Source organism: Mauremys mutica, chromosome 1 (assembly GCF_020497125.1).
Source record: "Mauremys mutica isolate MM-2020 ecotype Southern chromosome 1, ASM2049712v1, whole genome shotgun sequence".
Classification (NCBI taxonomy): Eukaryota; Metazoa; Chordata; order Testudines; family Geoemydidae; genus Mauremys; species Mauremys mutica.
Window position 1 is genome coordinate 21,976,463 of NC_059072.1, and position 20,541 is coordinate 21,997,003.

Genomic DNA, 20,541 nt, shown 5'->3' on the forward strand with positions numbered 1-20,541 from the left:
CCTCCCCAGATGAGGCGGTGGCAGAAGCGTCCTCCTCGGGCCCTCCTCCAATCGACTTGAGGGCCCATCAGGACCTCCTGAGACAGGTGGCACTCAATATAAACCTCCAAGTGGAGGAAATCTCGGACATAGAGGATCCGGTCTTAGCCATTCTGTCGGCTGACGCCCCCACTAGAGTGGCCCTACTGTTCATTCGGATGATCCAGACCAATGCGGATATCATCTGGCAGTCTCCAGCCGCTATCCCGCCCGCGGGCAGGGGAGTCAAACGCAAGTACATCGTACCCTCCAGGGGGCACGAGTACCTATATGTACATCCTCCCCCCTGCTCCCTTGTCGTCCAGTCCATCAATGAGATGGAACGCCATGGCCAGCAGGCACCAGCCCCTAAATCGAAGGAGGCTAGGCGAATGGTCTTACTGGGCCATAAGGTGTACTCGGCAGGGGCCCTGCAACTCCACGTAGCAAACCGGCAAGCCCTGCTTAGCCGCTACAATCACAACACCTGGACGGCAGGGGTGGGGGGCAAATTTGCGGAGTCGGTTCCTCAGCACTCCCGTCAAGAGTTTGCTGCCCTCCTCGAAGAAGGGAAGAAAGTGGCGAGCACTTCCCTCCAGGCCTCGTTAGATGCAGCTGGCTCCGCTGCCAGGACTCTGGCCTCGGGTGTTGCCATGAGGCGCATTTCATGGCTCCAGGTGTCGAGCCTTCCCCCGGAGCTGCTGCATGCTATACAGGACTTACCCTTCGATAGCAAAGGCTTGTTCTCCAAAAAAACAAACAAACGAACAAAAAAAACCCTGACCCTACGCTGCAAAGCCTAAAGGACAGCAGGGTCACTATGCGCTCTCTCGGCATGCACACACCTGTGACTCAGCGCCGACCGTTCCGTCCCCAGCCTCACTGCCCTTACCCTGCGTCTACACAAAGACAGGATTTTGCCAACAGGTGTGGCCGAGGCGGTCGTAGGCGTCAGTCAGGACCCCAAGGGGGCCAAAATCAGGGTCCCTCTAAACCACCAATGGGGCAAAACCCTGACTTTTGAAGGCACGCCCGAGGACGGCGTACCAGTTATTACCCAGGATCCATTCCCTCCCTTGTACGACTGCCTCCAGTTTATTTCGTCCCCCACCTCCCACAAGCAATTCCTCTTCCAAGAAGTGTGGACGCTCCTCACCCTCAGAGCTATAGAGGAGGGACCAAAGGACGAAAAGGGCAAGGGGTTCTACTCCCACTATTTCCTAATCCCCAAGGCGAAGGGAGGTCAGACCTATCCTAGACCTGCGGGAACTCAACAACTTCATGATAAAGCTGAAGTTCCGCATGGTATCCATGGGGACCGTCATCCCATCCTTGCATCCTGGAGACTGGTATGCCGCCCTTGATATGAAGGGCGCGTATTTTCACGTCGCCATTTATCCTCCGCACAGAAAGTACCTCCGGTTTCTGACCAACCATCATCATTTCCAGTTTACAGTCCTTCCGTTTGGCCTCTCTACAGCCCCAAGAGTATTCAAAGTGCATGGCTGTACTCGCCGCCTCCTTCCGCCGCCGTCGGATACACGTTTTTCCGTATCTAGACGATTGGCTCATTCGAGGAACCTCCGAGGCCCAAGTTACCAGTCATGTGGGCATCGTCAAGGACCTATTCCTGCATCTAGGCCTGATGATCAATATAGAGAAATCCACTCAGATTCCCACACAGAGAATAGAATTCATTGGGACCATCCTGGACTCCAATCTCGCCAGAGCCTGCTCGCCTCAGCCTCGGTTTCAGGCGATGGTAATAATTATACAAGGTCTATGGAACTTCCCGACAACTTCGGCTCGTACGTGCCTATGTCTCCTGGGTCACATGGCTGCCTGCACGTTCGTAACCAAACATGCCAGGCTTCGCCTCCGTCCACTCCAATCGTGGCTCACCTCGCTGTACCACCCGGGCAGAGACAGCATAGACATGATCGTCTCGATCCCTCCGAGCATCCTAGGCTCCCTCAACTGGTGGTCAACGCCCTCCCTGGTGTGTGCAGGGATGCCGTTCCATCCACCTCACCCCTCGGTGTCCCTCACGACGGACGCCTCATCTCTCGGCTGGGGTGCCCTCCTTCGTCAGTTTCGCACTCAGAGCCTTTGGTCACCTCAAGAGCTGCCCTTGCACAGCAATGCCCGAGAGCTGAGAGCAGTCCGCCTTGCGTGCCAGGCGTTTCAGCAGCACCTAAAAGGCCATTGTGTCTCAGTGTTCACGGACAACACAGCGGCCATGTATTACATAAACAAGCAGAGAGGAGCACGGTCCTCCCCTCTTTGCAGGAAGCTATCCATCTCTCAGACTTCTGCATAGCCCAATCGATAGGCCTGGTAGCGTCCTTTCTCCCAGGGGTCTGGAACACTCTGGCGGATCGCCTCAGCAGATCCTTCTTGTCTCACGAGTGGTCGATTCATCCGGACATTTTTCATTGCGTTTTCCGGAAATGGGGCTTTCCCCGCAGAGACCTCTCCGCTTCTCGCGAGAACAGGAAGTGCCAGACGTTCTGTTCATTCCAAGACCTCTCCCCGGGCTCGATCTTGGATGCTTTTCTGATACCGCGGACGAGCCATCTGCTGTATGCTTTTCCACCGTTCCCGCTGGTTCACAGGGTCCTGCTAAAACTCCGCAAGGACAGAGCGCACCCGATCATGATCGCTCCAGCGTGGCCCAGACAGCACTGGTACACCATGTTGCTAGACTTGTCGATAGCCAACCCGATTCCCCTGCCTCTTTGCCCAGACCTCATAACACAGAATCACGGTCAACTTCACCACCCAGACCTACAATCCCTGCACCTCACAGCATGGCTGCTGCGTGGCTAAAGCGATCCGAGTTACGTTGCTCTGTCTCCGTTCAACAGATTCTCCTGAGTGGTAGGAAACCTTCCACTCGGTTAACATATCTGGCCAAGTGGAAGCGTTTCTCCTGCTGGTGCGAAACGCACAATGTTACTCCCACCGAGGTCCCGATCCATTCCATCTTGGACTACCTCTGCTCAAACGGCAGGGCCTGGCGGTGTCATCATTGAGGGTACACTTGGCAGCCATCTCTACCTTCCACCCAGGGGAGAGTGGCCGCTCCGTATTCTCGCACCCTATGGTTTCTAGGTTCCTCAAGGGCTTGGAGCGCTTATACCCCCAAGTTTGCCGCCCCGCCCAAACCTGGGCCCTCAACCTGGTTCTAACCAGACTTATGACTGCCCCATTCGAGCCACTGGCAACCTGCTCACTGCTATACCTGTCCTGGAAGACAGTTTTCCTTGTAGCCATTGCATCGGCCAGACGAGTCTCCAAGCTTCAGGCTCTCACGGTGGACCCACCGTATACGGTGTTTCACAAGGACAAGGTGCAGTTGTCACCACATCCGGCCTTCCTCCCTAAGGTGGGTCGGCCTTTCATATCAACCAGGATATTTTCCTTCTGGTCTTCTTTCCGAAGCCACACTCATCGCGAAGGGAGCAACAATTGCACTCCCTACACGTCCATAGTCCGCTCACATTTTATATCGAGCGGACAAAGCCCTTTCGTAAAATGCCCCAACTCTTCGTCATACTGGCAGACCGAATGAAGGGCCTACCTGTCTCCTCCCAGAGGATTTCATCTTGGGTGACGTCGTGCATCCACACCGGCTGTGACTTGGCCCATGTTCCATCGAGCCACCTCACTGCACATTCCACCAGGGCTCGGGCTTCTTCTGCTGCCTTCCTGGCTCACGTGCCCTTCCAGGAGATAGGTTGCGCAGCTACCTGGTCCTCGGTCCACACCTTTGCCTCACATTATGCACTGGTCCAACTGTCCAGAGATGATGCAGCCTTTGACTCAGCAGTTTTGCATTCTGCAACATCTCACTCCGACCCCACCGCCTGCTTAAGGTTTGGGAATCACCTAATTGGAATCGATATGAGCAAGCACTCGAAGAAGAAAAGACGGTTACTCACCTTTGTAACTGTTGTTCTTCGAGATGTGTTGCTCATATCCATTCCAAACCCGCCCTCCTTCCCCACTGTCGGAGTAGCCGGCAAGAAGGAACCGAGGGGCGGATGGGTCGGCAGGGGTATATATCCGGCGCTATAGCGGTGCCACTCCAGGGGGCGCCCAGCCAACCCACCGAGTGTTGCTAGGGTAAAAATCTTCCGACGAACGTGCACGCGCTGCGCGCACACCTAATTGGAATGGATATGAGCAACACATCTCAAAGAACAACAGTTACAAAGGTGAGTAACCGTCTTGTAGCCAGGATGGGTAACGAATGGTGTCCCTAGCCTCTGTTTGTCAGAGGGTGGAAATGGGTGACAGGAGAGAGATCACTTGAGCATTGCCTGTTGGGTTCACTCACTCTGGGAAACCTGGCATTGGCCACTGTCGGTAGACAGGATACTGGGCTAGATGGACCTTTGGTCTGACCCAGTATGGCCATTCTTATATTCTTATGTTATGTTCTTATGATTTTTGACTACAGGAAGGCTCACACTGCTAGCAGGGAAAGAAAGTGGCAAAAAAGGATTCTTGGTGGTGAGGGAAAATCCATGCTGCAAATGATTAGTAAAAAGGTAACAGGGAAAAAATGCCCCAGTTAAAACATCCTGATTCAGGACTGAGTAGTGTTATGAATTGGAAAAGAACAGGTCCAATGTCTGACAGTGCTGGGCAGATGGAAAGAAGTGTGTGAAAAGCAGGCTCTGGCGAGATTGGAGTCCAGGATGGTCCCAATGAATTCTATTCTCTGTGTGGGAATCAGAGTGGATTTCTCTATATTGAAGAAAGTTCACAGAAGGTGAAGGTTCACAGAAAATTCCAGAACAACTAAATTCCTTTAGTGGAGTTGGTGAGTGAGGGAAAACAGCTTCACTGAGTCCGATTCTGATCTCACACCATTTTTTTACTGGTGTGATTCCATTTGTTTCAGTGGTGCACCCCTTACGTGTAAATCAGAATAGAATCAGTCTCTCGCTTATTCCTCCTCTCACCTCTCTTTCGCCAGCCTTGATTGTTTCCCATATCTACACAGTTACAGCACATACGAACCGTGCCAATTACAATACACATTGTTGGGGAAAAAACACAAATAATTTAAATCAGGATCACTGAATTCTTCCTTATCATAGATAATCCACCTTTGATTAGGACAGAAAAAGCAATGTGAGTCTCACAGAAGATGGCTTCAGGAATTGTCATGAGCAAAATTGTGAAGATACATGCTCTGCTATGAGTTGGCTTTTAGGTTCAGAAACTCCAGATGATTTAAGTCAGAAACAACCTGCAAAACCCAAAAGAGTAAAAGCTCATTAATTTTTTTTTAAAAATGGATGCATCTTATATGTTTTTAGACTTGTACTGCCAAACTCAACCAACAATGGTAAGGATGTCTTATATTTTCTCTCCCGTCTGAGATTTTGTTACCCCACAGTTTCTGAGCCATCTTCCATGCTCTCAGACAGTGAGACTCTCTGAAATGGAAGTGGCATGCAGTCAAAATACCGCATTTTTCAATCTGGCAGGTGCAGCACCGTTAATGTAATGTGCCAGAATAGTGCATATTATTCATGATTCTCATATAGACAATGGAAAGCTACAACACATCAAGGATATCCATAGTGTGATCTTCCCAGCCATCTGCTCTAACACAAAGGTGAAGGAAAAACTGAATACTGAGTAACTCCTATAGGTGGACATCCACCTAGTTCACCAGTATCCTAACCAGATGCTATTTTCACTAATCTGACACATTCCCTTTCATATTATACCCAGTTTTGCTTTAAGCCCAGGGCTTTCCTATGTGCTTTATCTAAGAAGCGAGTTGTGCCCCTTCCTTTCAATGTCCAGCTGCAGACACCCTCATTCTGTACTTAAAGATCTCAAACTTATCAATAGCATAAACCATTTCTTGGGATATACCTCCTTTGCAGCGTTTCAGTGATGTGAGACTAAGTATCAGAAATGTGCTATAGAGTATTGTTTGTTGATGAACTCACATCAGAAGAAACCATCACTGATAATGGCCTTTCTAATGGTGCTCACTTTAAGGAAGAAACTTATGCAACAGAGTACACTCCTCACTTATTTGTTGACCAGCAACCTTTGGAATTTTGAACTTCTAGGGTACAATCAACAAAACGTCAAGCTACTAGAACTGAAGCTGACAAATGAAAGGAGTAGTCTGCTGCTACTGGTAAAGAACAGAAGCAAATGCAAGGCATTTTCTTTGCAAGGAATGATATAACGATTTTAGAAGCACTTTAATACTTATAAAAAAATATCCCTGGTCTTCCACTAACCTGGCTTGTCTTGGCAGTTTAACCTCTTGGAGCAGTGCAAAAAACACAGGATCTCCCATCTTCCCCTCTGAAATAACTCCTTGATTTTCCAGAGAGAGGTTTTAAAATCTGTCTGACAAGTGTTGTTGCAAATCAAGTTTTTAGGTAGATAATGGCTAAAACACTCTATATACAGATTAAGGATTTTTCAAAACCAGGCCCTTTAATGGTTCTTGTAATACAGGTGGCTCGTTTCATGTTTAACTACACTGGTAAGAGGACTTAGAACCCTGCAGGAAATGGTGACTGATCGTTGCTGGCTGACTGTGGCAGGTGTGGCTCATTAACTCCACCGTGATATAAGCGAGTGGCTCTTTGGGCAGAGAAAATAGGGGTCTAGGTTGGAGAAATCTTTGCAGTGAACCTTAGGAGGAGCCAAGTTTAGGACAAAAGCTTCGGTTGAAGTTTATTTTAGTTATGTGTTATTGGAGTTGCCAAACCCCATAAGTCTGGATATAATACAATGGGCCAGATCCTTATGTGGTCTAAATCAAAGTAGCTTCAATGGAGCTAAACCAGATTACATCAGCTGCAAGTTTGGCCTAGCAAACGTAGTTCTAAGATCTAGAGGCAGGGGCTGTGTCTTTGTCTTCTACAGCACAGATCAGTCTTTCAGTGCATTTCCAACACTGAATAATAAGCTTTCCAATCGGTATACTCTGAGCATTTCATTTTGCAGGAGTCAGATATAACTTATTCCATCTATCATGAGATATTTAAGAAGGTAGACAGAGAGCATAAATAAAGAGAGCATGGATCCTTCTCACCTTGATACAGAATAAAACCACTGCAAAATCTAAAAGCTTTGCCTGCTGGGGTGGTGCATAGGTCTGTAAGCTGATTTACTCAGCTACCTGAGAATCTCTCTGGCATAAGAGGAAATCCTCAGGTGGTACTGATTGGGCGGGGGGGGGGGAGGGAGAGAGAACATGGCTGGAGCACCTACTGGTCCCTGGGTAGTCAGGCATAAATTACACCAGCCTGGGGACTTGAGGAACCATAAGGGTGTCATAAAGCCAATTTAGTTACCCTCTGCCTCCAGTGCATCTCAGCCAAATCAGGAGTTAGGGCTGTGATCCTAAGGACATCTGTTACACTGACAGACCCCGGTCTTCGGCGGGCAGGATCGAACCTGGGACCTCTGGAGCTTAGTGCATGAGCCAGAAGCCACATGGCTGTTAGCTAAGGCTGTAGTGCAGACTCGGTCTCTCTCTCTAAGTGGTCTTGGTGCCACTAGATGGGACAGAACACCACACCACAGTCCAAGAGCTATGATCCCTGGTTGGCATAAGGCGCCCTTGGGGGCCATTATCAGCTAGTGCCAGTTAGAGCGCTGTGAGGTCAAAAGTGGCCCCTAACCAGCACCAGAATTGGAGAACGTAATGGTGGTGTCTGGCTTGGCCAGACCTGAAGAGCAAGCCTTTGGAGTTTGTACAGGGTATTTAGTAAGTCAATACAAGATTTGATTCCAGCACTTGAATATAGCGATATTTGGTCTGGCAGAGTACACTCCTTCTGAAGGTGTGCTCACAGAGAGAGTACTGGGAATGGCAATTTTTTGAAATAGGCTCCCTTGTCTTACCACAAAGATTTCACTGCTCTTCCATCTCTCCTTGCAGTAAAGTGGTGTTTGAAAAAAAACCCAACCAGTATTGTCAATGCAAAGAATTAAATACGTTAATTTTAGGCCAGATAAACAGAGTGATGTAGGGCTCACTAGTAGTTTCACAGTTATTTCTCATCTGAATGCGCACATATCCTGCATTTTTTATGGTGAGTGACCACATTGATTCTGGGAGTATTTGTCTTTGTTTTTACAAGGATATTTTAGGTATACCTTCTATCACACTTTATTTAAAAATTCAGATTGTTGCCTCCAAGAATATTTGTAATGGCACTTTAGGGAAAACGATGTATTTGAGATCAAAATCCATCCTGCAATGTAGTTCAACAAGTGACAGGCTAAAATGTAGATTATTTCATTAGAGAGTTAACATCAACTAATGCTGAACTATCTCATTTTCTTGCCAACAGGAAGATTCGTCAGACTGTGGTGGGGTCTCTGGACTGAGCCCATCACTCTGGTCTCTGATAGGAATCCAGTTTGTCCTGCTTTGGCTGTTATCTGGCAGCAGACATTGCCAGTTATGACCCCGTGAAACCAAAACCTGCATAACTAATCAAGACCCTGCCAAAACGTTAGCCCTCAGTTTCATTGTCAAAGGGTCAGCTATTCAGGCAGCAGAAGAACAGCAATGCCCATAACTTGGTATCAGTCTATGTGAACGATTTATAAAGGCACCCACAGTGGCTGCATGTTGGAGTGTCAGATCGTTAAACATGTGTGAATGCTGCATCATCTCTGCCATCAGAACAGAATTCTATATGTGCTTTATTGAGGAATCTAAGATTTTTGTGTTCATTGTTGTATCGTTGATGACTTCATGTAAAAGGGCTCCCCTTAAAATAGCGTATGTATGATATGATTTCCATTTATTTTGATCTTAGCATTGAATTTGTTGCAGACCCTATATGCTTTTACATGAACACTTGTGAAATCACATTTCTTTAACCCTCCTCTTTTATTGTATTAATACCATTACAGCTGCTTTGAACATCAGTTGTGTCCAGAATATAAATAGTTGGCAGACTTCAGTTTGCACAAAACAGCTTAGTGAATTGAAAATATTGGCTAGTCTTCTCCAGAAGTTCACCATGACTGAAATGCCTTACAATGAGTGGTTTATTCTGCCAAAATTAATCAAAACAGGTGGCTAGCTAAGTTTTGGTAGGTTCATAAACTGTTGGTTTTAAAATAAAATAAAACAAAAAAGCAAGAAAGAAGCTAATGAATTTTGAAATATAAAGGTGTTTGACAGTTTGATATTTTATCTAACCGAGTGATTTTCCTCCTGAACTCAGTGTCATGTCCCTTTCAGAAAGCTGTTAATTTCCATGTAATGATCAGTGCTCTCTTCACAGTGCAGTTACGTAACGCTAGCCAAATCCTTCAAAATGCTCAAACGAAAAAGCTTGTGAATACAAAATGTCTTTGTGATTATTGAACGTTGGTTTCCAAGGGTATTTTGCATGATGATGCTGCTACTTTATTGTTTTTAAGTTTGTTTTCTTGAATGGTAGAGTATAGTCCATTGAAAAGGTAACTGAGTGATTCTTTTGTTGTGTGAGAAACTGAACACTGCAATGTGATGCAATTAAATAATCTTAAAGTATATTGTTAAACAGAGCTCTGAATATACTGTGCAATGACAAAGCTAAGAAAGTAGCGTAAATTTCGTTGGCCGGACAAAAGGGATGAGATGGATTTTATACAGATTAGTGCTCTCACATGAAAACCTATGTACAGATATTTTAAGTATATAAAAATCAGATTTGACACATTTATTTTTGAAGAGTATATGTTGTTCTGAGATTCATGCCAGGTTCCCCTTTTGTTTTCATGACACGGTAGCACCCCTTAATGTTTAAACTCCTACTATTGCTATTTTATATTGAATATAGCAAGCTTAGTAGAGCAAGATTTCCTGGCTGCTGAAATTAGAACGAAATCTGAACAAATGGGGAGCCTTGAATCTATATGTATGCACATTGATACTTGATTGTGAATAACAATAAAAGCAATTGTTTTATACAAACTTGTTGGTGATACAAATTGGTGCAGTAAATTATAATATTACACTGTAGAATAGTGTACATGCAAAATATGATTTGCGCTTTTTTCTAGTTTTCAGAACTAAACAGTATTGCAAGACAGCTAAACCAATGAATGTGCAACTCTGCTGACATTGTGCAATTCTGCTAACAGCTGCAATATGCTAATATTTACATGGTACAATACATTTGTTCTTTAAAAAATGAAAATGCAAAGCGTTGGTATGTATATGCTGGCAAATGACTACTATAATCTTGAACATGTCAAAAGCTTACAGAAATATTAGGCATGCCTCAATATGCCATGAAAATTGAAGAAGCCACTCAAACCTATGGCATGGCTTACAAGATGAAATGACTACATGTAGCTGTGCCTATGATTGGTGGTTGTTTTTTTCATATTACCCTTGGTTCCAGCTGTGTATGTTCCCATGTTTAGGATTACAGTGCTGGGGAAAATAAAAAAAACCTATTATTTAATTATCACAATTAACTGTTTAATATCTCTAAGAAATTCAGTTGATTAAAAGTACAATTAACTGAGTTGGGTGTATCCAGTTCTCTAGTGAAAAGGAGCTGATTTCAGCAGCAGGGGGTGAGGATAAGTGGGGAATTTTCCCCGCCAGTAGTGTTGCTGGTAGGGCTGTCAAGCGATTAAAAAAATTAATCACGATTAATCACATGATAAAAAAAATTAATTGTGATTAATTGCACTGCTAATTATAGAATAGGATTTATTGAAATATTTTTGGATGTTGTCTACATTTTCAAATATATTGATTTCAATTACAACACAGAATACAAAGTTTACAGTGTTCACTTTATATTTATTTTTATTACAAATATTAACACTGTAAAAACAAAAGAAATTGTATTTTTCAATTCACCTAATACAAGTACTGCAATGCAATCTGTGTACAATCTGTGTACAATCTGTGTACAATGCAATCTGTGCAATGAAAGTTGAACTTACAAATGTAGAATCATGTACAAAAAAAGACCTGCATTCAAAAACAAAAGAATGTCAAATTTTAGAGCCTGCAAGTCCACTCAGTCCTACTTCTTCTTCAGCCAATTGCTTAGACAAACAAGTTTGTTTATGTTTGGAGCAGATAATGCTGCACACTTCTTGTTTACAGTGTGACTTGAAAGTGAGAAGAGGCATTCTCATGGCACTGTTGTAGCCGGTCTTGCAAGATATTTACGTACCAGATGCGCTAAAGATTCATATGTCTCTTCATTCTTCAACTACCATTCCAGGGGACATGCATCCATGCTGATGATGGTTTCTGCTCAATAACAATCCAAAGCAGCTTTCTTTTTTGGTGGTTTGGGTATTGTAGTTTCCGCACCAGAGTGTTGCTCTTTTAAGACTTCTGAGAGCATGCTCCACACTTCATGCCTCTCAGATTTTGAAAGGCACTTTAGATTCTTAAACCTTGGGTTGAGTGCTGTAGCTATCTTTAGAAATCTCACCATGGTACCTTCTTTGTGTTTTGTCAAATCTGCAGTGAAAGTGTTCTTAAAATTAACAACATATGCTGAGTCATCATCCGGGACTGCTATAACATGAAATATATGGCAGAATGCGCGTAAAACGGAGCAGAAGACATACAGTTCTTCCCCAGGGAAATCAATCACAAATTTACTTAACACTTTTTTTTTAACGAGCATCATCAGCATGGTAGCATATCCTCTGGAATGGTGGCCGAAGCATGCAGGGACATATGAATGTTTAGCATATCTGGCATGTAAATACCTTACAATACCAGCTACAAAAGTGCCATGCAAATGCCTGTTCTCACTTTCGGGTGACATTGTAAATAAGAAGCGGGCAGCATTATCTCCTGTAAATGTAAACAAACTTGTTTGTCTTAGGGATTGACTGAACAAGAAGTAGGACTGAGTGGACTTGTGGGCTCTGAAGATTTACATTGATTTGGTTTTGAGTGCAGTTATGTAACAAAAAAAATTTCTACATTTGTAAGTTGCACTTTCACAACAAAGAGATTGCACTACAGTACTTGTATGAGGTGAATTGAAAAAATACTATTTCTTTTGTTTATAATTTTACAATGCAAATATTTATAGTCAAAAATAATACACACTTTGATTTCAGTTACAACACACACTACAATATATATGAAAATATAGAAAAACATCCAAAATATTTAATAAATTTCAACTGGTATTTTATTTTTAACAGTGTGATTAAAACTGATTAATCATGATTAATATTTTTAATTGTGATTAATTTTTTTGAGTTAATTGCGTGAGTTAACTGTGATTAATCAACACTTAGTTGCTGGAGTTCCTTTCACTCTATCCATGCCTGCTCCCAGCTGTAGTTTGTTGATCACTGGATCACTACAATCTGCTACATGCTGCCAATGAGAATGCTCTTGGAAGGAAGGGGTTTGTCGGATGGGAGCAATATTTATTACATTTATGACTCTAAAACTCAGCTTACTAAGACTACCTATTAGTTTATATTTTGCTTTTTTAATTACTTGAAAGGTTATCAGAATATTAAGTGCTATATGTTTAAATATTTCCACTTAGTTTCCCAGAAGAAAAGCCTTCATGGAAAAGTATGATGCTTACACTTCCCAAATAATGTGGAGTGTATGTGTCTATACTAGATTTGCTAACAGAGATGGGTCCAATCCCATGTTACTTACTGAGGCCTTGATTGTGCCTGGTCGGCATAGCCCATAGAAATGGATGGCACAGAGCCACATTGCTCCCAGAAGGCATACTACCAGCCTCCGCCTGCTCCCTGTCACCTTTGAGCTGCATGCAATCCTGGGAAGTAGGCGGGGAGTAGCACTGGCACCTCAAAGGGACCAGCGTTCTTCCTGGCCCTCACACGGCCAGGCTACTTGTTCTGCCCTCCAAATACAGGTCTGCATACAGGCCTTTCCCAAGGGAACTCTGATTGGCTATGGGTGGGACTTAGGAGCACAAGTCCTATTGACTTTCAGTGGGACTTGTGCGGTTAAATCATTAGGCATTTTTGATAATCCTCCTGAGTTTTGGGGATTATCAAAAATGCCTAATGATTTAACCGCACAAGTCCCACTGAAAGTCAATAGGACTTGTGCTCCTAAGTCACATCTGTCACCACACAGGCAGAACTTCTGTGGAAGAAAAACTGCTTGTACATAGAAGTTCTGCCTGTGTGGTGACCGATGGAAAACTCAGGATTTGGCCCAACTGTTGTTTTTCATAAGGCTTAATATTTTTAAGATTAAAAAACTGAATTTTTTGCTGCTGTTTGCAGAGAACTAGGTATATTGTAATTGTATGCAAATGACATTCAATTATTTAAGGTTCAAAAATGCACTATATAGATAGTTTTTTTTGTCAGAAGAGCAAACACGACATTGTGAACATTATCTACATCATAAATTCTAACTCTCACATAGTAGACTTGTTTGTTAGAAAACACCCTCAATCCTAGCCTTTAAAATCAAGAGATATAAAAGTTATAATATCTTGTAAAAACAGTTTGCATTTTTTTAGGTACCAAATAATAAGTTGTGTTTATATTTGTTTTAAAGCCTTTAAACTTCACTAAGGGATTTAAACAAGCTGCTTGACCTGTTTTAGTTCACGTTGTAGTCATACAGCATATTGTATATCTGACAGTTAACCACAGTTCAAGTCATTATAGCACTGTACTAACAAACAAAAAGGTATAAGGATGTAACATGAATGTTTTCTTTCTTATTTTTCATTTGAACAACCAGCATTACTGCCAAAACACTGACTGTGGTCCATATTTCTAACAGGTTTTTACATGACATAGTTAGCAAGTTTGAGTGAAGAGATTTTTAGGTCCTGTACCTTTAAGACTTTAGTATAATCTTTTTCATGTTTCTAATGCTTGAGGCTTTATCGCTTAACTTGACAATAACAGTGTTGCTGCCATTTGTAAGTTTTCCTATAATATTCCTTTTATTAACTTTAAATACTGGCCTTACTGGGTTCAAATAGGCAGTATCCCTTTTAAGTGACCTTTGCAACCCAAGTGTTACTTGCTGTGTTTGACAGTTTTCAATATCTTTTAAAGTACATTGAGACTCTTTGTTCTCCTTTACATTGAAGCTCAGAAAGCTTAAATATTATTTTTTCTTAATTTCAAAACACTGCATTAATCCCCCCAGTCCTGCAAATTCAGATGCTAACCCTGCTGGTAATTCAGAATTCCAGTAATGCTGGCAAGCCACTGCAGAAAGCTCTGTGAAGTTTAGAATGTCTACTGAAGACTAAATGTCAGTAAACCCTTTCGGAGTATAAAGCTTTACCCTAAACCTTCATCTGACATCCAGACCTTTAGCAAAGGCCACATTTCTTTTTTGTTTCTTTTTCCATACCACAGTGTTAATATTGTTAATATTCAATGTACACTACTGTAAAAAAAAAAACCTACAACAAAGTGTCTGAAAAGAATTCCAGAGTTTCAAAAAATTGGCTTTGCCCTCTTACCAGCATTTCTGTTGGTTTTTTTTTTTAAAAAAAAGGATTATCTTGAAGAAATAATTTCACTGAGGCTAAAGGGATACTGTCTTGTTCAGATGCCATGAATTTGCGATTGTGATCTGACAAAGCTGTCTTCTCTTCTTGTGTTGTGTGGAATGTCTGGATCATGCTTTCTGGAATATTTTTATTGAGATGCTTTCTGTGCGTTCCTGCAGAAAAAGGCCCCTACCTGCTCTGATTGGGCAAACAGGCCTTTTCTCCCTTTTATTGTTTTCTCTTGACACTTTTGTGGACCTTGACAAGCTGGAAAAAATAAAATGAAATTTTGTAAAAATTTGTACAATAATGTTATAAAAAAGTTTATAATCCTAGAAAATGTTGTGTTAATTCTTGTGCAAAAACAGTATATTCAGAATAAAAGTTTATCATTTAAAATCAAGAACAAGTCTGGATTTGTTGTCATCTTGAACAATAGCATGTAAATATAGCCCCCAGAAATTTCTGAATAATTATCTGTCTCTTTGAATTTGCTTCATAATTTTTCTGCAGAAGCTTAGGAGATTTCCCAAACCACAAATGGAGGGTTAGGAGCCCAACTCCTATGAAGAGTCAATAGGAGATGTTCAGCTAATGCCAGTTGTGCCTTCAGAAATCACCCTCGTAACTTTATGCTTTTATGAAAATAAAAGTCTCTGCCTGCAAAACTTTTAGAAAGTTAAACCAAATGTAACATTGCAGGCTCTGTGCCTGAGTCTGCAAAGAGCCTGAAACAATCATGCTGAGAATTGTGATTGTCTACTAACTTTGCCCAGGCTTACATAGATGAGACCTCAGAGAATTGCAGTTGTATATTTGAACTGTGAGTGAGAGAAACTGGGAAGAACTCAAACACAGGTCCTCTAGTCCATATAACACTACAGAGTATCAGCCCCCTGCATGTAAGATTGCTGGACGGCACATGATACTGCTGATCAGCATCTGTAGGTCACAAGCATCAACCGTACCAAACATTTCAGTGTATCTGTCCTATTGTCATTGTATTGCTAGAATAACTTTGTCATGTTGTGCTGTATGCTGAATGCCATGAGGATGAGGTACAAATAGAAAACAAAATTCTGTTCCCAAATTTCACAGCGCTCCTGATACAACTTTTTAGTTTAAATTGTAGTGTTATCTCCTGCAGTCTTTCTGAAGTATTGTACATCTATCAAATATTAACTACAAAATATTCTGTTTCCAGGTTCTGCACACAAATCTGTCTTCTGGGGTCTAGTGTGATAATGGGTCTGCCACAGTGAGACATTTTATACTGGTCACCAGTGCAAATCGAGGCTGGGAAAGTGCATTACATCTGTTCCACCATATTATTTTGAGAGATGACTTTACTCCATTGTGTTCATAGCGTTGCTACTAAAATCTGAGGAAATCAGTTACGTGGTAGCTGTGTATAAAAATCCCACAGTGCCATATTTGCTCAGTGTTCCTTGCTATGCTTGATTGAGCAAGAAGCACTCCTGTAACTGGTAATCCACTTGCTCTGCCTGATCAGTTTAACCAATCAAGGGCCTGAGCCAAAAGCCACTGAAGTAAATTGGAGGCTTTCCATTAGGCCCCACTGAGCTTTGGGAGAAGCTACAGAACCACAGGCGCTAGTTTGCTTAAGTTCTAATTCAGTTTTGACTGAATCATTCATACTGCCCCTTTCCCATGCTTCAGAGGGATTCTGGTCATTTTGTGTCCTGCTTGTGACTTCTGGAGAAGACTTCTCTTATCATAATGCTGAAGTCCTTCATTTGATAATGTGAAAATATTTTAACATGAATAATGAATTCTAAAAAAAAAAGCTTCCTTTATTGATCAACATTTAGTAAATAAGCAGACAAATGAGACCAGTCAATTTAATGTGCATAAATAGCCTCCTTATTCCTTCCATCTAGCACAACTGATTGATTCCTAATTGTCAGAGGATAGTGACTTGCAAGGTTGGAAGGTCCTTAGCTTTATTCTGTAAGACGACTGAAACCTTAAACGTGTTAAGGAAGATTGTTTAGATCCCTTCTACACAAAAAACTGCAGGCATGTTGTAACTGTGTCTTCTGATTGGTTGTATTTATTGTGTGCTCTGGCTCTCTGATGCTAGATAGTGATGCTTGTGTGTGGACGGATAGCGATTTCATTTCCTTGACTGCAACTTGAGAAGTCTTAACGTAGACCAACACTTTTATTCTTAAGAGATAAGAATCTAGTTTGAATCACAGATACTTCAACCTACAGTGGATTTTGAAGGGTGATGCTGCTATTGCTGCTTCAGCATACTGTCCAGTAAATCAGAGAGGCCTTTAATCTCATGAATATGCTGCATTTGCTGCTTTTGCCATTGCTTTCATGACATATTCTTTTACATTTTCTTGGAGCTGGTCATGGCTGCCTCTGGCAGCTGTTTTGCGAGGAAATGTGAAGTAGAGGGCCTGCGAGCTCATTTTCTCCTCTCCCTAATGACAATCGTTTAAGCAGTTTCCATACACCGGATTGGTTAGTTCATACACAATATACAGTGCGAGGGGTAGAATGGCAGAGTTCCAGTCTTAATTTGTATGGATTTAAGTCAGACTGTTCTTACGGGCTCAGCCCACATTTTGTGGTTTAACTATTGAAAATCAAATGCCCTTGAGTATAATTTTATATCTATATTTTGTCTGGGGAAGGAAGCAACATTGTGTTTTAGGGTGCTGACTAATAGTTAGCACGATGGTATGGTATGTGTGGTTAACGTACGTTATTTGAATTGTTTAGTAGTTTGAGCAATAGTTCAAACAACTTACACTCACCATAGTCAGAATTTCTAATATGATTTTTTATAATTTCATCATGTGTTTTTATAATAGCTATGAAAAGAAAATACAGGCAGCTAAAGCTTTGCACAGATAGGCTCAGTCTAGGAAAGTATATTTTTTATGATACCTGTTTTTTAGAGGTTTGTAAATTGAGCCCACCCTCACTCCATCCTGCTCACCTACAGTTAGGCTGAAGGATTACAGGATTTGTACATAATGCCAGGGTATGTACACAGTACTTCCCAAAGGCCTGATGCATCCTTCATTGTCATAAAATATGTGTCTTGATATCTATCTAGAACCCCAAGTTGAGATCTAAGCCCTGGTGACTTTCAGGTGCATAAGCCATTTTTGAAATCTGAATTTTGTATCTGGGTTTTATTTCTGTAATGGGGCAAACCAAAATGCTTGGTCAGACTTTTGTTTGGGTATGTCTACTGAAATGTAGACCTGGATCTAAAATTAGAGGCTTAACCTCCACCTCAACTTTCAAGGAAGATTCAAATAGGTGTTCAGTTTTGGAGAATGTGTACAGATCTGTATCCCAATTAGATGCAGATTGTGGGCCGCTATCAAGTTATCATTTTAGATTTGGACTCCTACTGTGCTTCTCTGTGTGGCATGCAGCATTAGAAGAATAACTCCATTGTACTGATTCCACACAATATGATTTTTTTAATCTATACTTGAACTAACTGTTTTACATGGTAACTGTCTCAGATCTTAATGAAAATCTAGTTTGGGAGTTACATAGATACTTTCATTATTTCCAGGAGAAGTTGATATTACAGAGTTGCATGGAAACCCACATTTTATAGTTAATCTGGATTCACTCTTCTGTAATTGAGAGCATTGACTCTTCACTCTTGAGACTTTCAGTGTTCCTGCAACTTAAAATATAGCTGATTTACACAGTGAAAGGGAAATCAGAATCAGGCTTCAAACTGCATTTGCAAAGTAATGTTTGAGGATTTTTTTTTATTTCACAAACTAAGGTTGAGAAATGAAGGTTTTAAAAGCAACACACAGAGTAACTTTTCATTAGGAAGTTTGCTTTGCACTCATTATTATGGATGCAAGGCCATACTATTTTTAATGTACATTCCTATCATAATTTTTTCAAAGCTTATATGTGCCATGAATCCCTATTTTAAAAAAAGTCACATACTTGGCTAACTGTATTTTTCCACAATTTCATAATACAGAATGAATACTGTGGTATGCTCCATATTATTATTAGATCTGTGAAGAGTTTGCAGGGGATTTGGCAATTATAGTTTGGTTCCAGGTAAAGTGGGATTGATAGCTCCTGAATTACACCTTCAGTTTCAAATTTGAATAAACCCAAAAGTCTAAAGCAAAATTGGACCATGCCAGTGATATTTTGGTGGTCTTGTGTTTCACCCATGTGTAGCTAGGTTCATGATTCAGGATCTAGCCACAATGGGGTTAGTGAAGGATGAAGTCTGCACCTGAATCTTAGTGCTTTCTTGTTTTGTGATCCTTAATGTTGTTTGAATCTCATTGTTTGTGGTTTTTACAGTAAGACTAGTGGCATAATATGGCCTAGTGTGGTTAACCAAAATACTATTCTATGTTGTTAAGCTTGCAGTGGGCACCAGTAAGCAGAGTTACTAAATGACTATCAATTGACTCAGCCAAAGTTTTCTAAGTTTGGTCCCTAAAGTTAGGCATCTTGTGGCAGGGTGAGACTCACTAGTGCGGTGCCTCCTGCTGGTCATCTCGGAAATTAGTTCTTCCAGCCTGGAGCGCCCTCTGTAGGCCGGTGTCTCACCTGCCGCTAGCCCCTGTGTCCCTCTCGGACCCCGGTGCCCTTTACATCAGGGTTCTTTCCCAGCAGTAAGCCACAATCTGGGTCTCCCCACCCAGGGGAACCTCTAACCTCACCTTGCCTCAGTGGCTAATGCCAGTCACCGTCTAGCCCCCACTCACTGGGGCGGACTGCAGTCTGTAAACCACTCCTCATCGGCAAGGGGGGTTGGACCTGCTGCCTTTGCGTATGTCTGGGCTGCCGTTCTGCAGACCCAGTACCCTTTCTGGCCTTTTAGCAGGGCCTGCAGGCTGGGGTTTTACCAGGCTGGAGCTCCCCAGCTCCCTCTGCCCTTCCCCAGCACTGCTCCACCTCAGGTACCCTGCTCAGCTCCCAGGCAACCTGGTCCTTCTCTTTCAGAAGCTAGAGAGAGAGTCTCTTCTTTGAGCTTCTGGCTCACAGTCCTTTTATAGGGCCATCTGTGGCCTGATTGGGGCGTGGCCCCAGCTCTGGCTCCTTCCCCTTTTCACAGCCGCAGCTCTCTCCAGGGCTGCTTTTAACCCCTGTTCTACAGGAGTGGGGCAGCCGCCCTACTACACCCCTACATTCATATTTAAGCACCTGAGACTTAATCCTATGAGATGCTGAATATTCTGGCCCCAATCCTGCGAAGCTCAGATATGCATGCATCCAGCCTTGATTGTCAGATCCTTGTAGCTCACAGTAGGTCCCATGATTAGAATGGGAACAGGGGATGTTCAATGCTTCTGAAAAAGAGGCCACTTTGATTTATAAATGTGGATTTGGGTGCCTAACTTCAGGGAGCCAAATTAGAAAACTTTGGCTAAGTCAATAGAAAGAGTCAGTTAGTAACACTGGGTAGTGGGGTCTACTTGAAGCTTGATGGTATTAGAATAGTGTTGCATTTAACTATCCTAGGCCACATTATGCCATTGGGGCGCAGTGAGCCAGGCAGGGCACTTAGCTTTGTGCTGGCATGCAGAGGGGAGCATGCCCCCTGTGCCATCTATCAGGAGGATGCATCATGCTCTCTGCTACACATGTTCACCTCTTATACCTCTGCCTCCTTCCCACCCCGTTTGGCTGCTAGCAGGGATTAATACCAATCCCCTGTGTTCTCCTATCCTCTCGTACACGCAAGCAAGGGCCAGAACCAGCCTGATCCCCCATATTTGACAGTATTACTCACTAATGGCCATAGTGAAGACCCACAAATGAAATACATAATCAAAGCCACAAATCACGAAACTTGAAATATATGTCTAGGGTGTCTGGTTATAGTTATGCTGAGAGTAATATAATCTTTGGCAATGTAGGCAGATGGCCTTTTGGAAACACAGGATGGCCTGATTTTTTTTTGGGCGGGGGGGGGTTGTTAACTTTGCTGCTTCAATAGGTTATTTAAAAATGTTAAGCTTTG

General features: G+C 42.6%; 1 protein-coding gene and 1 long non-coding RNA gene across 4 annotated transcripts in view; one reads left to right on the forward strand and one right to left on the reverse strand.

Moving 5' to 3' along the window:
- The window catches only part of CACNA2D1 (calcium voltage-gated channel auxiliary subunit alpha2delta 1), a 636,415-nt gene extending 625,664 nt beyond the window's left edge, over positions 1-10,751 (forward strand). For all 3 annotated transcript variants that reach the window (XM_045030029.1, XM_045030036.1, XM_045030046.1), the window contains one exon: positions 8,373-10,751. In XM_045030029.1, the coding sequence (XP_044885964.1) occupies positions 8,373-8,489 (117 nt within the window). In that variant the 3' untranslated portion in view covers positions 8,490-10,751. The remainder of the gene's footprint in view (positions 1-8,372) is intronic.
- Positions 5,081-8,690, reverse strand: LOC123377324. Its single transcript, XR_006582177.1, has 3 exons — positions 8,645-8,690; positions 6,300-6,407; positions 5,081-5,281 (listed from the first exon to the last, which is right to left on the reverse strand). It is a non-coding gene; the product is annotated as an uncharacterized LOC123377324 (long non-coding RNA).
- Positions 10,752-20,541: the final 9,790 nt, after the last annotated feature.